At 35.1% G+C, this 16473-nt stretch overlaps 1 protein-coding gene across 2 annotated transcripts; it reads left to right on the forward strand.

The window, feature by feature from the left end:
* The first annotated feature begins 7482 nt into the window (after positions 1-7482).
* On the forward strand, positions 7483-15826 carry LOC120274565 (sucrose transport protein SUT2). Of its 2 annotated transcripts, none has more exons than XM_039281108.1 (7): positions 7483-8397; positions 11098-11822; positions 11915-11978; positions 12059-12102; positions 14001-14160; positions 14358-15253; positions 15745-15826. In XM_039281108.1, exons 1-5 carry the CDS (start codon positions 7884-7886, stop codon positions 14157-14159), a joined length of 1506 nt encoding a protein of 501 aa, XP_039137042.1. In that variant the 5' UTR covers positions 7483-7883; the 3' UTR covers position 14160; positions 14358-15253; positions 15745-15826. The 2 variants fall into 2 exon arrangements, with proteins under 2 accessions (XP_039137042.1, XP_039137043.1); XM_039281109.1 differs by having other exon boundaries at positions 14358-14518.
* Positions 15827-16473: the final 647 nt, after the last annotated feature.

Consider the following 16473-nt stretch of genomic DNA (forward strand, 5'->3'; position numbering starts at 1 on the left):
TGTTTTAAATGCGTTGGGTTGGGACATTGTTTGAACTATTAACTTTTATTTTTTTAATTATATATAATATTATTTTAGTAAATTTTTAGAAACTTTAAAATTTAAAATATACTAGGTATTTTTTTCCGGTTTCGCATTGGAGTTTTTAAAATTTTGTGATGAGTTTTGAGACGATATCATATATAAAATAATATAATCAAATAACTTTTACCGTATAAACTATTTTATACCATGGATTTCAAAGGTTTTAGGGGCATTTATTGCATAAATAATAAAATGTAATTAGTGCTTTTTAATTATTAATATTATAAGTAATATAAATAAAAACTTAAATGTTATAAAAAAAATAAAAATTATTTCTTGAAATGCTCTGGGAGTAGATTATACATCTACTAAAGTATGTATAGATTTTTTTGTTGGGGGATTCAAGTAAATAATAATGGTAATTGTTTTTTGTAAAGGTGGATAAACTATTTCAATTAAAAATATATATATATATATACAATAACCTTCCACTAACCAGCAGTGGAAGAAAAAAAAAACAGAAGAAACTACAACAGTAGACCACTAGGAGTGCCTGAGTGGTGCCATAAGAACAGAAAAAAAAAAACATATAACAAAGGAAGAGCATACAAAAAAACAAAGGCAAATGAGGAAAACAAGCTATCTCAAGCCAACACCAAGAAAGCTAGCTTGAGATATGATCTTGAGCCTCCTCAGAAGACGGAGCCCTGCTAGCCTCCTTCACTCGAGAACCTAAGAACTCCAGGCTATGCTTAATGGAAGAAATGGAATCCTCCAGATTCACTATAGATCCCTCCACGCCAGTAGAGAACCAAGACAATAGCATACAATCAATTTTCAAGATAAGAGCATGTGCATACAAGATATTAGTGTAAAAGATGCAATCATTCCTAGCAAGCCAAATATTCCACACAACCGATTTCACAACTAAGTCTCCCCTATCCCTACTTGTTGGCCTAACTAACAAAAGACAAGAACCCCAAATGGATTGCATAGACATAGGTGGGTCAGGAAGATGGAGAAGTCTCATGAAATAATCCCACGCTTGTCTAACAAAAGAACACTGAAGAAAAAGATGATCCACCGATTCAATCGCAGAGTGACACAGTACACATGTAGTTGTTGGAAGTCTGGTACATCTTCTTTTCCAGAGGTTCTTAAGGGAAATGATCTTATTTTTCCATACCAGCCAGTTAAAAATATTTATTTTCTTCGGCATGTATTGCGCCAAAAGAACCTCACAATTAAGCAACGCATCCCCTCATCATTTAGAAAACTATAGATGGATTTAATAGAGAAAACACCATTCCCTGTGAATCTCCATCACTTGTTATCCCTCATTCCCTAACTAGTGCCCACCGGTGATCTCTGTAGGTCGAAACATCCATGTCCTCTGAGAAGGGGCCTCGGCAAGGAGAGGAAACAATTCACAAAAGGAGCCATTAGGATGCTAACTCCTTCTGAAATCATCCAGCCAAAAAAGGGCTCTACCATTAAACTATTGATCTTTCCAAAACAGTATCTCAGTCCTCAAGAGTTAAGTGTCTAATAATGGTAATTGCGTGGGTCTAAAAATATATATTCTAAAAATAATTTTATTTACTTATATAATATATATTACTCACATTGTTAAAAATCAAAATTTTTAATTTTATAAAATAAATCAATGAAAATATAAAATATTTATATTTTATATGCAATTTTTTCTTTTTGATAAAACAAGACAAGCCACAATTAGTTAAGAGACTGTGCATGGAGTTAATGTCTCTTGTGTCTTCATATTGAACTAGGCAAATTCCCTTGCTTTGCGTCGGTTTTTTTTTAGTTTTGTAAATGAATAAAACAAATGCTAATAAAACAATACCTGATATGAGAACCATGCATAAAAAAATGAAAGGTAGAAAAAATTAATTACAAAACAAAAGGCATAAAACAAATATTTTTCAATCATTATAATTGTTTTTGAAAATTTGTATGAAATATTATTACTGTAATACCCTGAACCTTTACATATCTGTTGGAAAATATATTCAGGGTATTACTACAGTTGCAGTAAGAATTTTCTACAGAGTAATCTTGTTGAGAAACCCCAAGTGGACAGAACAAGGACTTAAGTGTAAAAGTTTTTAAAAGATTTTGGGTTAAAGAGTAATAGAAAAAGGATTGATATAAAATATTTCTGGAAACCAAGGACTGAAAGGTAAGGCGGTAGGGACCTTTTTGAAATATTGTGTTATACTTCAGGGACCATTTGATAGTTTCCAAGGACCTTTTGAGAATACTATTTCATAATTCAGGGACCATTTGTGAGTTTTGCAGGGACTGACTTGTAAGAAGTTAAGTTTTGAGGGACTAAATGTAAATTTTGGCTGAAAACTTCATTGGGAGAAAAAAATCTAGACTCTTGAGTGTTCATCTTCTTCATCTCCTTCCTCATTCTTTCCTCGCTACAGATGAAACCGTGAGTTAGCAAAAGATGGGAGTGATGGAGCTATGTCTTTGATGGAGGAGAATAGGATGAAGTATTGTTTGGTAAAGTATTGTGATGATTTATTTATTGGTATACTTGAATGTATGTGTGTGTGTATTTGGTGGATTTGATGAAGAAAAATGATTTATTTGGGTTGAAAAAGCATGTTTAATTATTGTAGATGATGAGTGTATGAAATTGCTTTTTGAAAAAGCGTCAGATTCGAGTTGAAAATCGCTTGAAATGGAGATGAGGGTTCTTGGGAATTCATGTAGCAATTCTTTGTAGCACCGAGATTAGGGTTTTGGTTTGATTAATTAAGTTGATGATGATGATGATTAAGGTGTTAATGAAGATGGTTGAATTGATTTGTTGAGGGTTTTAACCAAAATTGATTTGGTTGGATCAAACCAAGTTGAAATTGATTTGGTTGAGTTGAATTGATTTGGTTAAGTTGGGGCTCGATCAAATCAAGTTGAGATGGTTTGGGTTTGGGTTCAGTTGATTTGGGCTAAGGGTTTTTGGGCTGAACCAAGTTGGTTCAATGGATTTTGAATAAGAATTGAGTTGGTTCAAGCTGGTTCAGTTTGATTGAGTTTGGTTCAGTGCAATTAAGCTTGGTTCAGTGCAATTGAGCTTGGTTCAATGGAATTGAGATTGGTTCAGATTGGTTTAGCTGTGTTTAGTCTAAATTGAGTTGGTTTAAGTGCAATTGAAAGCCAGTTGGATTATGCAAGGTCGGATTTTAACCGATTGGAGTGAGTGGGTCCAATAAAGAGTCTATTATTATTTTTGTATTTTCTTTGAGTTTAAATATGTTATTTATTTTTATTATATTATTCTGTTAGGTGTTATTCAGTCTTGGGAGGGAGTTTCAGGTCTAGGAAGGAACCCAAGGACACCAGGTGAGTTGGTAGTGGCTATTATTTTAAATAATTGATTAATTATTATTATTTTGAAATAATTATTTAATGGCTAGTATTTTGAAAATAATTGTTTAAGTATTCTTTTTATCATGTTTAATTGGCGTATAATGTTGCGTATATTTACTTGCTGTTGATGTTCCTGACAATCGTATTGATACATCAGTTTTCGTATAATTATACGTATTTGTGAATAGTGAAAATACATGTATATGTGATTTAATTATTCAATTCATGTATTTATTTCTATGGTTATATATGTTTTGATTTAGAATGATTTGTGAAATCATGTGAGCATTTTAAAATGTTTTACCAACAATATTTGTGGAATTGGTTTTCATTCCCGGAATAGGAGCAGTATCATGAATCTGGATTTCTCTGGTTTTATGCATTGTTATACTTTTGACATTGGGCTTTTGTGGAAATGATGTTTATTTTCGTGATGTGAATGCTTGTCCCTGGATAAGGACCATGTGATGTGATTTATACAGATTGTATTATTGCTACATTTACATGTTGGTTTGGATGGTGACGGCGGGCTAAGGCCCGACCTCTGCAGATAGTGGGTTCCCACGGGCCGGCCCTTTTAGAGGTGGCGTGGTGGACTCGAGTGTTGATTTGTCCGGATCGGTGGGAGCGTAGAGCCACGATTGGATTATACATCGGGATCCTAGAGTCACCACATGGGGACCGATGGGCCAACGCGGGTGGCGAAGACCTTGGCGGCTCCCAACCCTAGTCGCGACGGGCGGCTAAGTGGGGAGAGTTTTTCCAGTACGTGGAATTGAGAATGGATTTTTTTATATTACTTGTTATTTTGGGTTGTGATGAGGGTGAAGCCCATTTGTCGCTTCTTAGGAGGCAGCTCTCACAACAATTTGGATTTTCTTAGAAAATTGATTTGATATTGATTTGTGATGAATTTATGTTTCAAAAGTTCTTTAAAAATGTATTTTTGCTAGAATTCGGTATTTTTGGAAAAGTTGGAAAAATTATTTGAGAAGTTGGTATTTATATATTTTTATATATCATCGTATTTGAGTATTTGAAATTATTAAGCCACTCACCGACCAACTGAATGTCTCTGTATCTGGGCAGAGCAAGACCCTAGATTGCACTGTCTCAAGTTTAGAGCTAGTCAGGGTTAAGTCCAAGACTGCAGTGGGTCCCATACTTTTCTTTATATTTGTTGGTATCGTGATCTTGTAGCGGTTGTACCCATAAATTTGAGTTATTATATTTGTTGTATTTATGTATTTGAATCCTGCAGTTGGTGTAAAGTTATAAATTGTAATTTGTAAGTCTGATTTGGTTTCTGAGAGGTGTCAGGTTTCCAGTTAAAAAGGAATTTTTAACTGATGGGTGCCACATTTACCTCGGTAGAAGGGGTGGGTGTGACAATTACAACATTAATGAATGCAATTAAACCTTTCTATTAGTAATGTCATAATTAATGCAAACAAATATTTAAGTGCACTAATATTTAAAAAAAATTATAATTGTTCCTTGAAATGTTCTTAGGGAAAATTATTCATCTACTTTAAATATATATTCTTATAATTTGCTTCCATATAGACCAAAGCAAATGCTTCTTTTCAATTATTACTTGCAAATTAGCCTAAAAAATCATGCTTAAATAACTCATAATAATGTAAACCATTGGATACATATTTCTACAAAACATATATTTTTCAATCATTATAATTGCCTTTGAAAGGTTTAATGAAATATTAATACAAAATTAATGAATGGATTTAAACATTTCTATTAGTAATGCCATAATTAATACAAACAAATATTTAAGTGCAATAATATTTAAAAAAAATTATAATCTTTCTTTAAAATGCTCTAAAGACAGATTATACATTACTTTAAATATATGTACTTCTAATTTGCTTAAATATAAACCAAAGCAAATATTTTTTTTTCAATTATTACTTGCAAATTGGCCTAAAAATATCATGCTTAAATGACTCATAATGATATAAATCGTTGGCATACATATTTCTACAAAACAAATATTTTCAATCATTATAATTGCTTTTGAAAGTTTTAATGAAATATTAATACAAAATTAATGAATGCAATTAAATCTTTCTATTAGTAATGCCATAATTAATGCAAACAAATATTTAAGTGCAATAATATTTTTAAAAAAATTATAATTGTTTTATGAAATGCTCTAAGAGCAAATTATACATCTACTTTAAATATATGTACTCATAATTTGCTTACATATAAACCAAAGTAAATGCTTCTTTTCAATTATTATTTGCAAATTGGCCTAAAAAAATCATGCTTAAATAACTCATAATAATGTAAAGCTGTCATACATATTTCTACAAAAACAAATATTTTTCAATCATTATAATTGCCTTTGAAAGTTTTAATGACATATTAATATAAAATTGATGAATGCAATTAAATCTTTTTATTAGTAATGCCATAATTAATGAAAAAAATATTTAAGTGTAATAATATTTTAAAAAATATTTATCATTGTTCCATGAGATGCTCTTCTTAGTAATGCCATAATTAATTAAAAAATATTTAAATGTAATAATATTTTAAAAAATATTTATAATTGTTCTTTGAAATGCTCTCAGGAAAGATTATACATCTACTTTAAATATATACTAGGCATTTTCCCCGACTTCGTATCGGAGATTTTAAAATTTTGTGAGGAGTTTTGAGACAATATCATATATAAAATAATATAATTAAACAACTCCTACCATAACTATTTTATACCTTGGATTTTAAAGGTCTTATGGATATTTATTACATCAATAATTATGTGTAATTAATGTTTTTCAATTATTAATATTATAAGTAATATAAATAAAAACTTAAATATTATTAAAAAAAAATTAAAATTGTTCCTTGAAACGCTCTCGGAGTAGATTATACATATACTTTAAGAGTATGTATAGATTATTGGGTTTGCATAGGGGTTTAATTCTCTAGAGTTAAGTGCTCTGTGTAAAATTTGAATTCTCAATAAATTTTCTCTCTTCCTTGAAAAACTAGAATTAGTGCTATTAATTATCTGAACCGATGGTTTTTTTTTATTGTATTTGTAATCTCTGTATAATCTCTTAAGATATCGATACAATCCAAATTTCTAATAGATAAGTTGGGATGGGAAATGAAACCCTATAACAAAGGAGTGATCCCTCCCCTCAATAATAAATAGTTTATTTTGTATGATGTGAAGTTCTCTTTACTCTCTTTCATAACCATCTTCTTTTCTAATACAAATTATAGTTTATTCATTTTAACTTAAAATTTGTTTTTATAAAAATTTTAATTAACTTTTATTCCTATGGACATATAACCATGTAAAGCATTGCTATTTCATCCAAGTAGATTTAAGATAAAACCCAAATTTATAGATAAACACTATCGAGTCAAATTTTCAAACTTAAAAAACTATTGGTATCGTTTCAACTCCAATCGATATAAAATAAAATCTAAATTAAAATGTAAATTATAAAGCAAGGATAAATCACACAAATAAACAATTAAACAAGCAAATGACCACGTTTCTTTCTTTCTTTTTCTTTTTTAAATTTATTTTCTTGACACAAATGTATCTGATGTGTTATTCAAAATAATTATATAATTTTTAAAATAATTTATTTTTATTTAATTGATTTAAATGCTGGCAGATAAATCACTAATTTATTAGTGCAAATAAATCATACAATTAATATACAAAATAGAACAGAGACAAAAACCAACTAAAAAAAACAACAAAATCCATTAACTATGAAAAATATAAAGTGAAAAAAATAAACAATAGAGATAAACAAAAAATAGAAAAAACAAATAACAAAATAAAACTCGGACATGTCTAGAGTTACTGTCCTACATATTGGCGATCTAGTGGTCTGGTGTCTACATGTCCGGGCCAGCTAAATTTTATAATTAAATCAAATAAACCCTTTTATTTTACAACTTAAGCAATGAAGTTATTAACCCAATTCGGCAAAAAGGCTCATCGGGATTAGTTTTTATTATCTTGATGGCACCGTATAAAAATCCAACGAATTACAATGTGACACGTGTCAGACAAGTCCAACCATCTCCTAATCGTACACCATTCCTTATCGTTGTCCGCGCGACATCATTGGCTCACCACCGTTGATTGTCCAGGCCACCCAACTCTTACACTGATCCGCAGTCTAATCATACCAATAGCGTAACCAACCCACTTAGTGTTACTGACTGTAAATACTCTCAAATTCAAGCCCAGAACTATAACACGTCATACTTTTGTTGTATCCTATCACCGGTAGGTGACATTAAGCTTAGTTTCACCTTCGTCCTCTTCCGTCCCGCTGAAGCCAAGCTCGGTGCAAAGTTAAGCGAGTGTTGTTTAAGAGCGGAGGTTCAGATCTCGTCTCTCGTTTTAGTTATCTATATTAGAGAAGAGACAGTGATCCTCGAGAGAAGAGATCTCGATGGTGGTGCCGGGACAGCAACGTGCGGCGCCGGGGCATCGAAGGGTGGCGCCGGCGCCGGCGCTGGCGCCGGCGCCGGAGAGAGTGCCTCTGCGGAGGTTGATGAGAGCGGCTGCGGTGGCTTGCGGGGTGCAATTCGGGTGGGCGCTGCAGCTCTCGTTGTTGACGCCGTATGTGCAGGAGCTGGGGATCGCGCACGCGTGGGCGAGTCTTGTGTGGCTTTGTGGCCCGTTGTCTGGCCTTCTCGTCCAGCCCCTAGCTGGCCATATGAGCGATCGGTGCCGCAGTGGCTTTGGGCGACGCCGCCCTTTCATCGCAGCTGGTGCAGCTACTATTGCTTTAGCTGTTATTCTCATCGGATACTCGGCGGACATTGGTGATATCCTTGGTGACCCGCGGGGACCAGTCCACCGTCCCCGTGCTGTTGTTGTGTTCGTGATCGGCTTCTGGCTTCTAGATGTTGGGAATAACGCTACCCAGGGACCATGCCGGGCCCTCCTTGCCGATCTCTCTGGTAAGTCTTCTTCTCTTTCGGTTTCTATTTCATTTTGCATGGAGATTGGGATTTTGGGAAAGTGCGGCGCCACGGGCCCAATGGCAACTATCTGTGTCCAAATTGAGAAGGAATCACCTCTCGCTTTCCCTTTTGTTTTCATGTATGCCCTTGATTTTCTTTGAATTTACGTTGGATGCCATGGATTCAGTAGCTTTCTTAATAAAGTACGTGCCTTTCACTGAACTAGGCGTTTTCTCATATTTGGTGTGGTTTCATGTTTATGTCTTTACATTTCGCTAAGTGTGGTTCTTTTTTTGTGTATTGATAGAACTCAAAATGAGGAACGGAAATGAAGGATTTTGTTATCTAGGATGGTTCTTGATTAGGATGTCGATTAATGGTAGAGATATCTAAGTAAAAAGTAGAAAGTTAAGTACTTTTCCTCCTTTTTGAGTTTGAGAGTGGGAACCACGAGAAGATGCAGAGGGATAAACTCAAGGGCTGGGGAGGCACTCTAGCAACACGAACTACAATGTCAAAAATATCAAGCAAGGGCCAACGACCTGTGGGTCTATTGGTACACGGGTTGCCGATAGAGCTTTCACCGAGAGGTGAGAGTTCGATTCCCTACTGAGCAGACATTTCCGGGAGTTGTGAATAGTAGTTGTGTACGAGTGGTTCCAAAGACCCACGTGAGCGCTGGGTCTCGTCCCCCACTTATTCCACTCGCGTCGCAGACGTCCCCTGGCTCTCAGTGGGCTCGCTCGCTCCTCTTCCCCCCAAAAAAAAATATCAAACAAGGAAAATCCTTATCGAGAAGTTGTGCTGCATGTTCGGGTGTTTAGATTCCTATCTTACAAACCAAGATAAATTGAGGAAATCATTGTCAAGAATTAGTTTTGAATGATCATGTTTATTATCAAAACATATTCTATTTTGTTGTAACCAAAGATTCTATAAAAGAGAATACCCAATAAGGTTTGAGCCCATCTGCAATAGGTTGTCTGCTACTGTAAAATGGTTGGCGCTCCATAGATCTTACATCAAGTGGAGCTTGGAGGGTATCCCTAGAAAATATGCATAAATAGTTTTATATCTTGGTCGCTTGAAGGCATAAAAACATAAGAGACCCACTGACTCTTTTTCAATATCACAGATAAATTATGAAGTTTGGTTCACACTTAGTCGCGATTGGTGAGGCATCTTAAGTGAGGGTTTTGTTATCCATCTCCAACCAAACAAAAAGTTTAATGATTAGGGGCAGGATCTCTTTTAAAAATCGTTCACTCATCACTCACAGCAACAAGGAAGTGGTTAAAATAATGGACCAAGAATCCATGGTTTGCTGTTAGATTCCATGTCCTTGAGTCCACGGGCCAGAGATATTTGGAGCGACTGTAAAGTGGACCGGAGGCTAAGAAGGTCTGGCTGGGTATGAAGACAGATTGATTTAGTTGGGAGAAAATGTGAATCGACGTAATTAAGCTGAAAGTCCGACTTGCGAGGTTGTGGAGGGAAGGCCAAAAATATTGAGGAGAGCTCCTGTCAACCCAATTATTGAGCCAGAAGTTCAAACTAGAGCCATTGCTGCACTTTGTTTTTAGGTTTGTCATGACCATGGGCAAATCCTTTTCCAAAAGAAAGATTCTTTTGCTAGGGCCGGGCAGGTGTGTTCAAGGTAAGATCGGTAGAATTAGATCTTGAAGATTTTTTGGCAAATCCTAGTTCCCCTGAGAGGATCTTTCTCTATTACTTCCCCAGGAGAGCACAATTGCATTTGATCTTCCTTCCTTGCTCCTCAAAGACAAAACAGATGTCCTCAACTTACCGGTTAGAATTCTGGTCAGTCTTTTTGCAGAGGAAATCATGGTGCAGAAAGTCCAACTATAGCACTAGTGACTTGAATGGTTTATGGAGTGCTTAGTGATGACAGTCCACGTGACACTTTTATGTCGGTCACATTTTGAATCAGAGTGGCAAATTTGATTCCGCATTTTCCTTCCATCATCACTCCAAGAGTGTCTGTATTTATATCTCATTTTTTGTCATCAGAAATTTTTCTTGTGTTGTTAGTTAATTAGAAAATACTTGTAAGTCTGTGTCCTGTACTTTCTCCCTTGGTTCATGGCGTGTTTGTTCTCTTTTATGGGGTGCTGTATGTTAGTTTCTCTAAAAGCAAACAAATGTAATGCTTATCATTTCGTATTATATCACAGCATTTATTCTAGAAGTTCTGTTATTGGAAAGCTTCAAACAATAGGAAAAATTCACAACCATGTCAGATCAGATGAACCATTTGACATGCAACTCCCCTATCAAGCATCAAAGTGTTTAGGCTTAAGGCATCAGCAACATCTATGTGTTCAATATGATGCACAAGTTGTTTTTTTCCACAATAAAAAGATCTAGGATATGAAACACATTGTGACTATTTCTAGAATATCTGAAACATTTTGCTTGATTTCTATGAAGTTGTGAATTGGTTCTCCTATCATGGTTGACAATAAGTTTATCCACTATTCATGAACGAGGTTTTCTTCTTTAGCCTCTTTTCTATTTCTACAGATGTGACTGCATAAAAGAACATGCGCAAGTTTTATTGCATCACTTAATGATTCACCTAGCCCATTTATTGCAAAAATCATCATACATTTTTCTAGCAATGACAAGTAGCAATGACGAGTGCACTATTCTCATTTGATATTTTTCTTGTTCCAGGGAAGGACCATAGACGAACACGGATAGCTAATGCTTATTTTTCTCTCTTCATGGCACTGGGTAATATACTTGGCTTTGCTACTGGATCCTACAGTGGCTGGTATACCATTTTACCATTTACTCTCACATCAGCATGCAGTGTGAACTGTGCCAATCTGAAGTCTGCTTTCATACTTGACATTGTTCTTCTTGCATTGACTACTTATATTAGCATATCATCTATCCAAGAAATCCCTCTTTCTGACATGGGAGCTGAACATTCGGTTGAAGAAGTGCAACAGGAAGCTTTCCTTTGGGAACTTATAGGATCTTTTAGATACCTGACACCCCCGATTTGGATTGTTCTCATTGTGGTTTCACTAACTTGGGTTGGATGGTTTCCCTTTTTTCTGTTTGACACTGATTGGATGGGCCGAGAGATCTACAAAGGAAAGCCAAATGAAGGGCATGCTTATCATTCAGGAGTGAGAATGGGATCTTTGGGACTAATGTTAAATTCTGTTGTCCTTGGGGTGACTTCAGTGATATTGGAAAGGCTCTGTAGGAAATGGGGAGCTGGCCTTGTCTGGGGAATTTCTGGCATTCTCATGTCTATATGCTTTGGGGCAATGCTCATAATATCATACGTGGCGGAAACTACCGAGTATCCTAGCAGTGGCATTCCACCAATTGGCATTATTGTTGCTGCACTAATTGTTTTTGCTGTTCTAGGAGCCCCTTTGGCTGTAAGTCTGTCAATTTGTTCCTTCACATTTTCTGGCATTCTCTGTTGTCAAATGTTTTCTTAGACTATATACTTTGTGATTTTTCTCCACAGATTACGTATAGTATTCCATATGCAATGATTTCTACTCGCACAGAACCGTTACGTCTTGGGCAAGGTGGGTAATTAATGTGTTCCTTCTCAATCCTTTTGATGATCTTGTTTGATTTTGGAGTCACTGGATATGCTTGCTCGCAGGATTGGCAATGGGTATTCTGAATTTAGCAATCGTGGTGCCACAGGTGAACATAACTCATGCAAGCCACTTCTATTATTCTTGAATTTTAATTTCTTTTTATCAAGAAGAGCAGTTGATGTTCTATCTCTACAATGATCTTTTCTAGTGCCTCTGGTTGGCTTTTCACCCAAAAGAAATTTGATGATGGCCATAAAATTTGAAATCACCTATTAAGGCCCATCAAGGAGTGACCAGTACACCCATAGTGGTCGTGTTTCTTGTTAGAGTAGGGTTCAAGGCCTCTCAGGGTTATTTGTGATGTGCTTTTTTTTTTATTATTATTATTATTTTTTTCTTGCAATAACAACAAAAGATACTATGGCTTGCTTGAGATTATAGTGCAAGCATCTTCCAGTTTTTCTTGTTGGAAAGCTACAGTCCAGGGAGGTGGCTAACTACATATGGAAGTGGTCCCATATTGTTTCTTGTCATAATTTTTTATGACAGAGACAACCTGAGTGACTTGATAAGTCCTGTGTAATTGTTAATAAGCCACCTAATATTTAGCTAAATGCAATTCAAAATGTTAAGGCACCTGGATGATGAAAAATAGAAGTATTGAGTTATTCATTATCATGATTCAATTGGCATATATGAGACTTCCATAGCTAAATCTTGTGCAGTGACATACATATATTCCACTATAGGCGATATAACCACATACAGATTTTACCGAGCTGAAGAGTGAGTCTATTTTAACTTATATGTCTAATAATCCCAGCACATATTATTTTTCTTGTCTGACCATGTGGTTGCGTTGCTTGATTTGTAAATATTGCAAAAAGCTGCAAAGTTGATTGCAAATAGGGTACTGATGTTCAAAGACTAGGATACAATTATCACCTGTTCATGATTTGTGGCTTTGGGCATCTTGGAATGTAATCGGATATGATGAGGAGAAGATTTCATTGTGTAATTGGTGAACTTGTAGGTGAAGGAAAAAAACAAATTAGGATCACATAATGAGCTGAGAGGATCATGATGAACTAGTTCACCACCCAGCAAAAAACAAAATACCAAAGATTGAGATGATCAAATGATGAGACCACACACCAATGGAATCTAGCGGGCGTACATTTATCTTTTATCGCATGTGCAATTTAATATAAGAGATTGTAGGTGATGTGGTTTAGGGAGGGAGTCCTCTTTAAGACTTTAATACAAGCAAAGCAAAATGTAAGATAGGAAATAAGGAGGCAATAGGGAGCTGAACAGCCCAGCAATGGCTTATTCCGGATTAAGTGATGTTAATGTGAAATAAGCTAATACCACCCGAACTTGCAATTTGATTATTCATGGAACAAGAGATCCAAAACTAGGCTCAGTAAATAAGGAGGTAGCGAGTGAAACAGCCCAGCCACACAGCAATAGCTTAATCTGGAAGAATAAACTGATATCACCTGCCTGTGGAATTTGGTTATTCCTGGAATAAGAGGCAAATTATGGCTCATATAAGCAAGTTTCCTCCTTAATCCCTATCCATTCTTAACATCTAGCTGAACACAGCCTCAAAGAACAGATGGTTTAATGTTCGTGGTTAATTCATGTTGCATATTTGGGACCCACAAAAAAGATCCTGACGCTTAAGGATATTGAAATGCTGTTGTGTCTTCTTAATACCTGTCTTTTTCCTGGGATTTTACAATTTTGATTGAGCTATGCTTTTTAGGATAATCCCTTCTTAGTAAGTGTAGGTGAACGTATGAGTTTGTAATATGTAGGATTTCGGAATTTATTTTATTTATTCATTTTTGTTAACCTCTTAATTTCCACATCTTTGTGGGTAGTTGGTCTTCGAGTGATGAAAACTACAAATGATAAACATTAAAGAGGAAATTATTATTCTTTAACAATTAACTGATCTCATGTTAAGCTGCTTCCAATTTTACTTGTGCAAATCAGGTAATTGTATCCCTAGGAAGTGGACCATGGGATCAGTTATTTGGTGGGGGAAATTCACCAGCCTTTGCTGTGGCTGCAGTTGCTGCATTTTGCAGTGGGCTTATGGCCATTATTGCTCTTCCTCGTTCAAGTATTACAAGAGCTAGAACACACAAGTGAGGTATGGCTACTTTTTTGTTTTGTATCGTTTTGGGTTTTCATTTTTTTCCCTTTTTCCCTTGTTGGGGTGAGAAATGGTATGAGTGTACATTTTTATTTCATGTCTTTCTTACTGACCTTGCTTATATGAAAAGACATTTTGTACTCTATTATATTGACACAATGAAGGTACTTGTGTTGGCTGTTGTGCAATATCAGGCGTTTTTATCTGGGGGAGTGAGTGGACGAGGGATAAGTTTGCGAGCGGGGAAAATTAATCTACCTTGCCTGTGATCTCTGTGCAACATTTTGCGATTAGCCCGGGAATATTGATTCTCTTCCTTAATCTTATATTGTGAAAAGTAGGAGTTACGAAGAAGGTATAATCGTGATTGTGTATACTTCCAACAAAATTGTTTTTATTTATGGTGCTACTTAACAGTTATAACAGGGTATAATTCGTCAAAGTTGTTGAAAATTAGCCTTTTTATTTGATATCATTGAAGTGGTTCACTGTTGAATCCACACCACAATCAATTAATTGACTAATTGGATAAACATGAAAATTGGATTTCTGCTATTTATAATCATCTGTTCAATTCATTATGAATATTTTAAATTATACATGATTAAGCACTTATGACCTCTGAGTAAACTATGATATATCATTTTTTGTGATATCCATGAGTGGTTCTAGAAGTTGAAATTTAAGTAATTTCGACGGATCTTGAGAGTGAAACCTCAGCTTATGCTCATCAATCTTGTGTGATATGGGATGCTGCCTTGCTTTTGTTCTTCTTAGAAGCCATCTTTATTTGTTCTTCTTTTCTTGATGGATTACACGCAATGCTTACATACTAAGTGTATGTCCAACCAACCTTTCAAATACTGGGTTATAATCCATGTGAATAGAAACTTATTGTAGATAGATTCGACTTAGTTGGCATCATAACGGATTGATTATCAATCACTGTTTGGTTAATTTATTCGATTCGATTTCTATCTGCCCGGAATAAAATCATCAACCAATTATGCTCTGTGATGGATTTTTAACAGAGAGCTCAGTGGCCAGCAGGAAAAAAAAAGGATATGCTGATTAGTAGTGTAGCTCTTTGGTAGTGACATTCCTTGTGCTTGATCTTTTGAATTTCCATAAGCTGTCATTAGATTATTTTTATTTATTTATTTTATTTGAATTTTTGCATCAACATGGAGAATAAATTCCTGGATTGGGGCCATCACAAGGTTCTGAAAAAACAATAGATTGCCTTGAATGCCTCATGCATTGGTGCCAGAACCTGATCTCAATTCATGTCTCCTTTGTTTCTTTTCTATGGCTGTTTATGTAAAGGACAGACATGAATATACGTACCACTACTGATAAATGCAACTTGCACAATTCCTCTTTACTTTCTGCATTTATGACATTATCTTTTTTGCCTCGTTACAACAATCTACACCTTTTTTTGTTAAAATACTCTCATGTTCTCATCAATAATTGTTTTCAAGATACTAATCATCTCAAAGGGATTTCATTGAACTGTGTGCCATGTATTATATCATCATCTTACCATCAGTTTCTCATTAGTCTCTGATTATTGTGCAGGAATTCAGGCAGGCATGCAGTTGCAGGCAGTACTACTACACTGTATTTTATATATAATATATATATATATTTATACATGTTTAAAAAAAAAAATGTAATCAAGATTCCTCTCCATCAGCTATGATTAATGACACTATTTGTGGTCTCCACTCTCCAGATATTTGGAGCATCAGCATTCATCATCTTCATCATCATTTCAAACAGGGGTTCATCCTACTACCTGAACTTATCTTAACAAATTTACAACAACTTTTCTATGTCATTTCCTCAATAGTAATTTAGATCTCAAAATTTTTTTTTTTTTAAGTCTATCTACTAAATCACACTATTTTTGCTTCACGGACTGGCTATACAAAGAGAGATAAGAGAGACAATTAAAAGAGAGAGAGATAGAGTGATGTTTAAAAACAATAGAGACCTCTCTAGTCACTCTGCATGACTGTTTGTCCCTTGCTTGCATGCACACTATTGATGTTTTGCACTTGCATGTCTTTCTCTCTATTCTTTTTAGATGACCTGAGTCTTCCCAGCTGGGAGACACATGCATCACTGACACTCTTTCTCTGTGTTTTTGGACTTCATCATCTGAATCTGATCCCCTGCCCACCAGCATTCACTGCAGCTCCATGACAACCCTTTTTCTCTCTGTATGTTTATGTTTTTGTGTGTGTGTGTGTGGAATTTGAGATGTTTATGTGAGTGTTTGAGCTAGTATTTTCACTGATATTT

This window comes from Dioscorea cayenensis, chromosome 13, assembly GCF_009730915.1.
Source record: "Dioscorea cayenensis subsp. rotundata cultivar TDr96_F1 chromosome 13, TDr96_F1_v2_PseudoChromosome.rev07_lg8_w22 25.fasta, whole genome shotgun sequence".
NCBI lineage: Eukaryota > Viridiplantae > Streptophyta > Magnoliopsida > Dioscoreales > Dioscoreaceae > Dioscorea > Dioscorea cayenensis.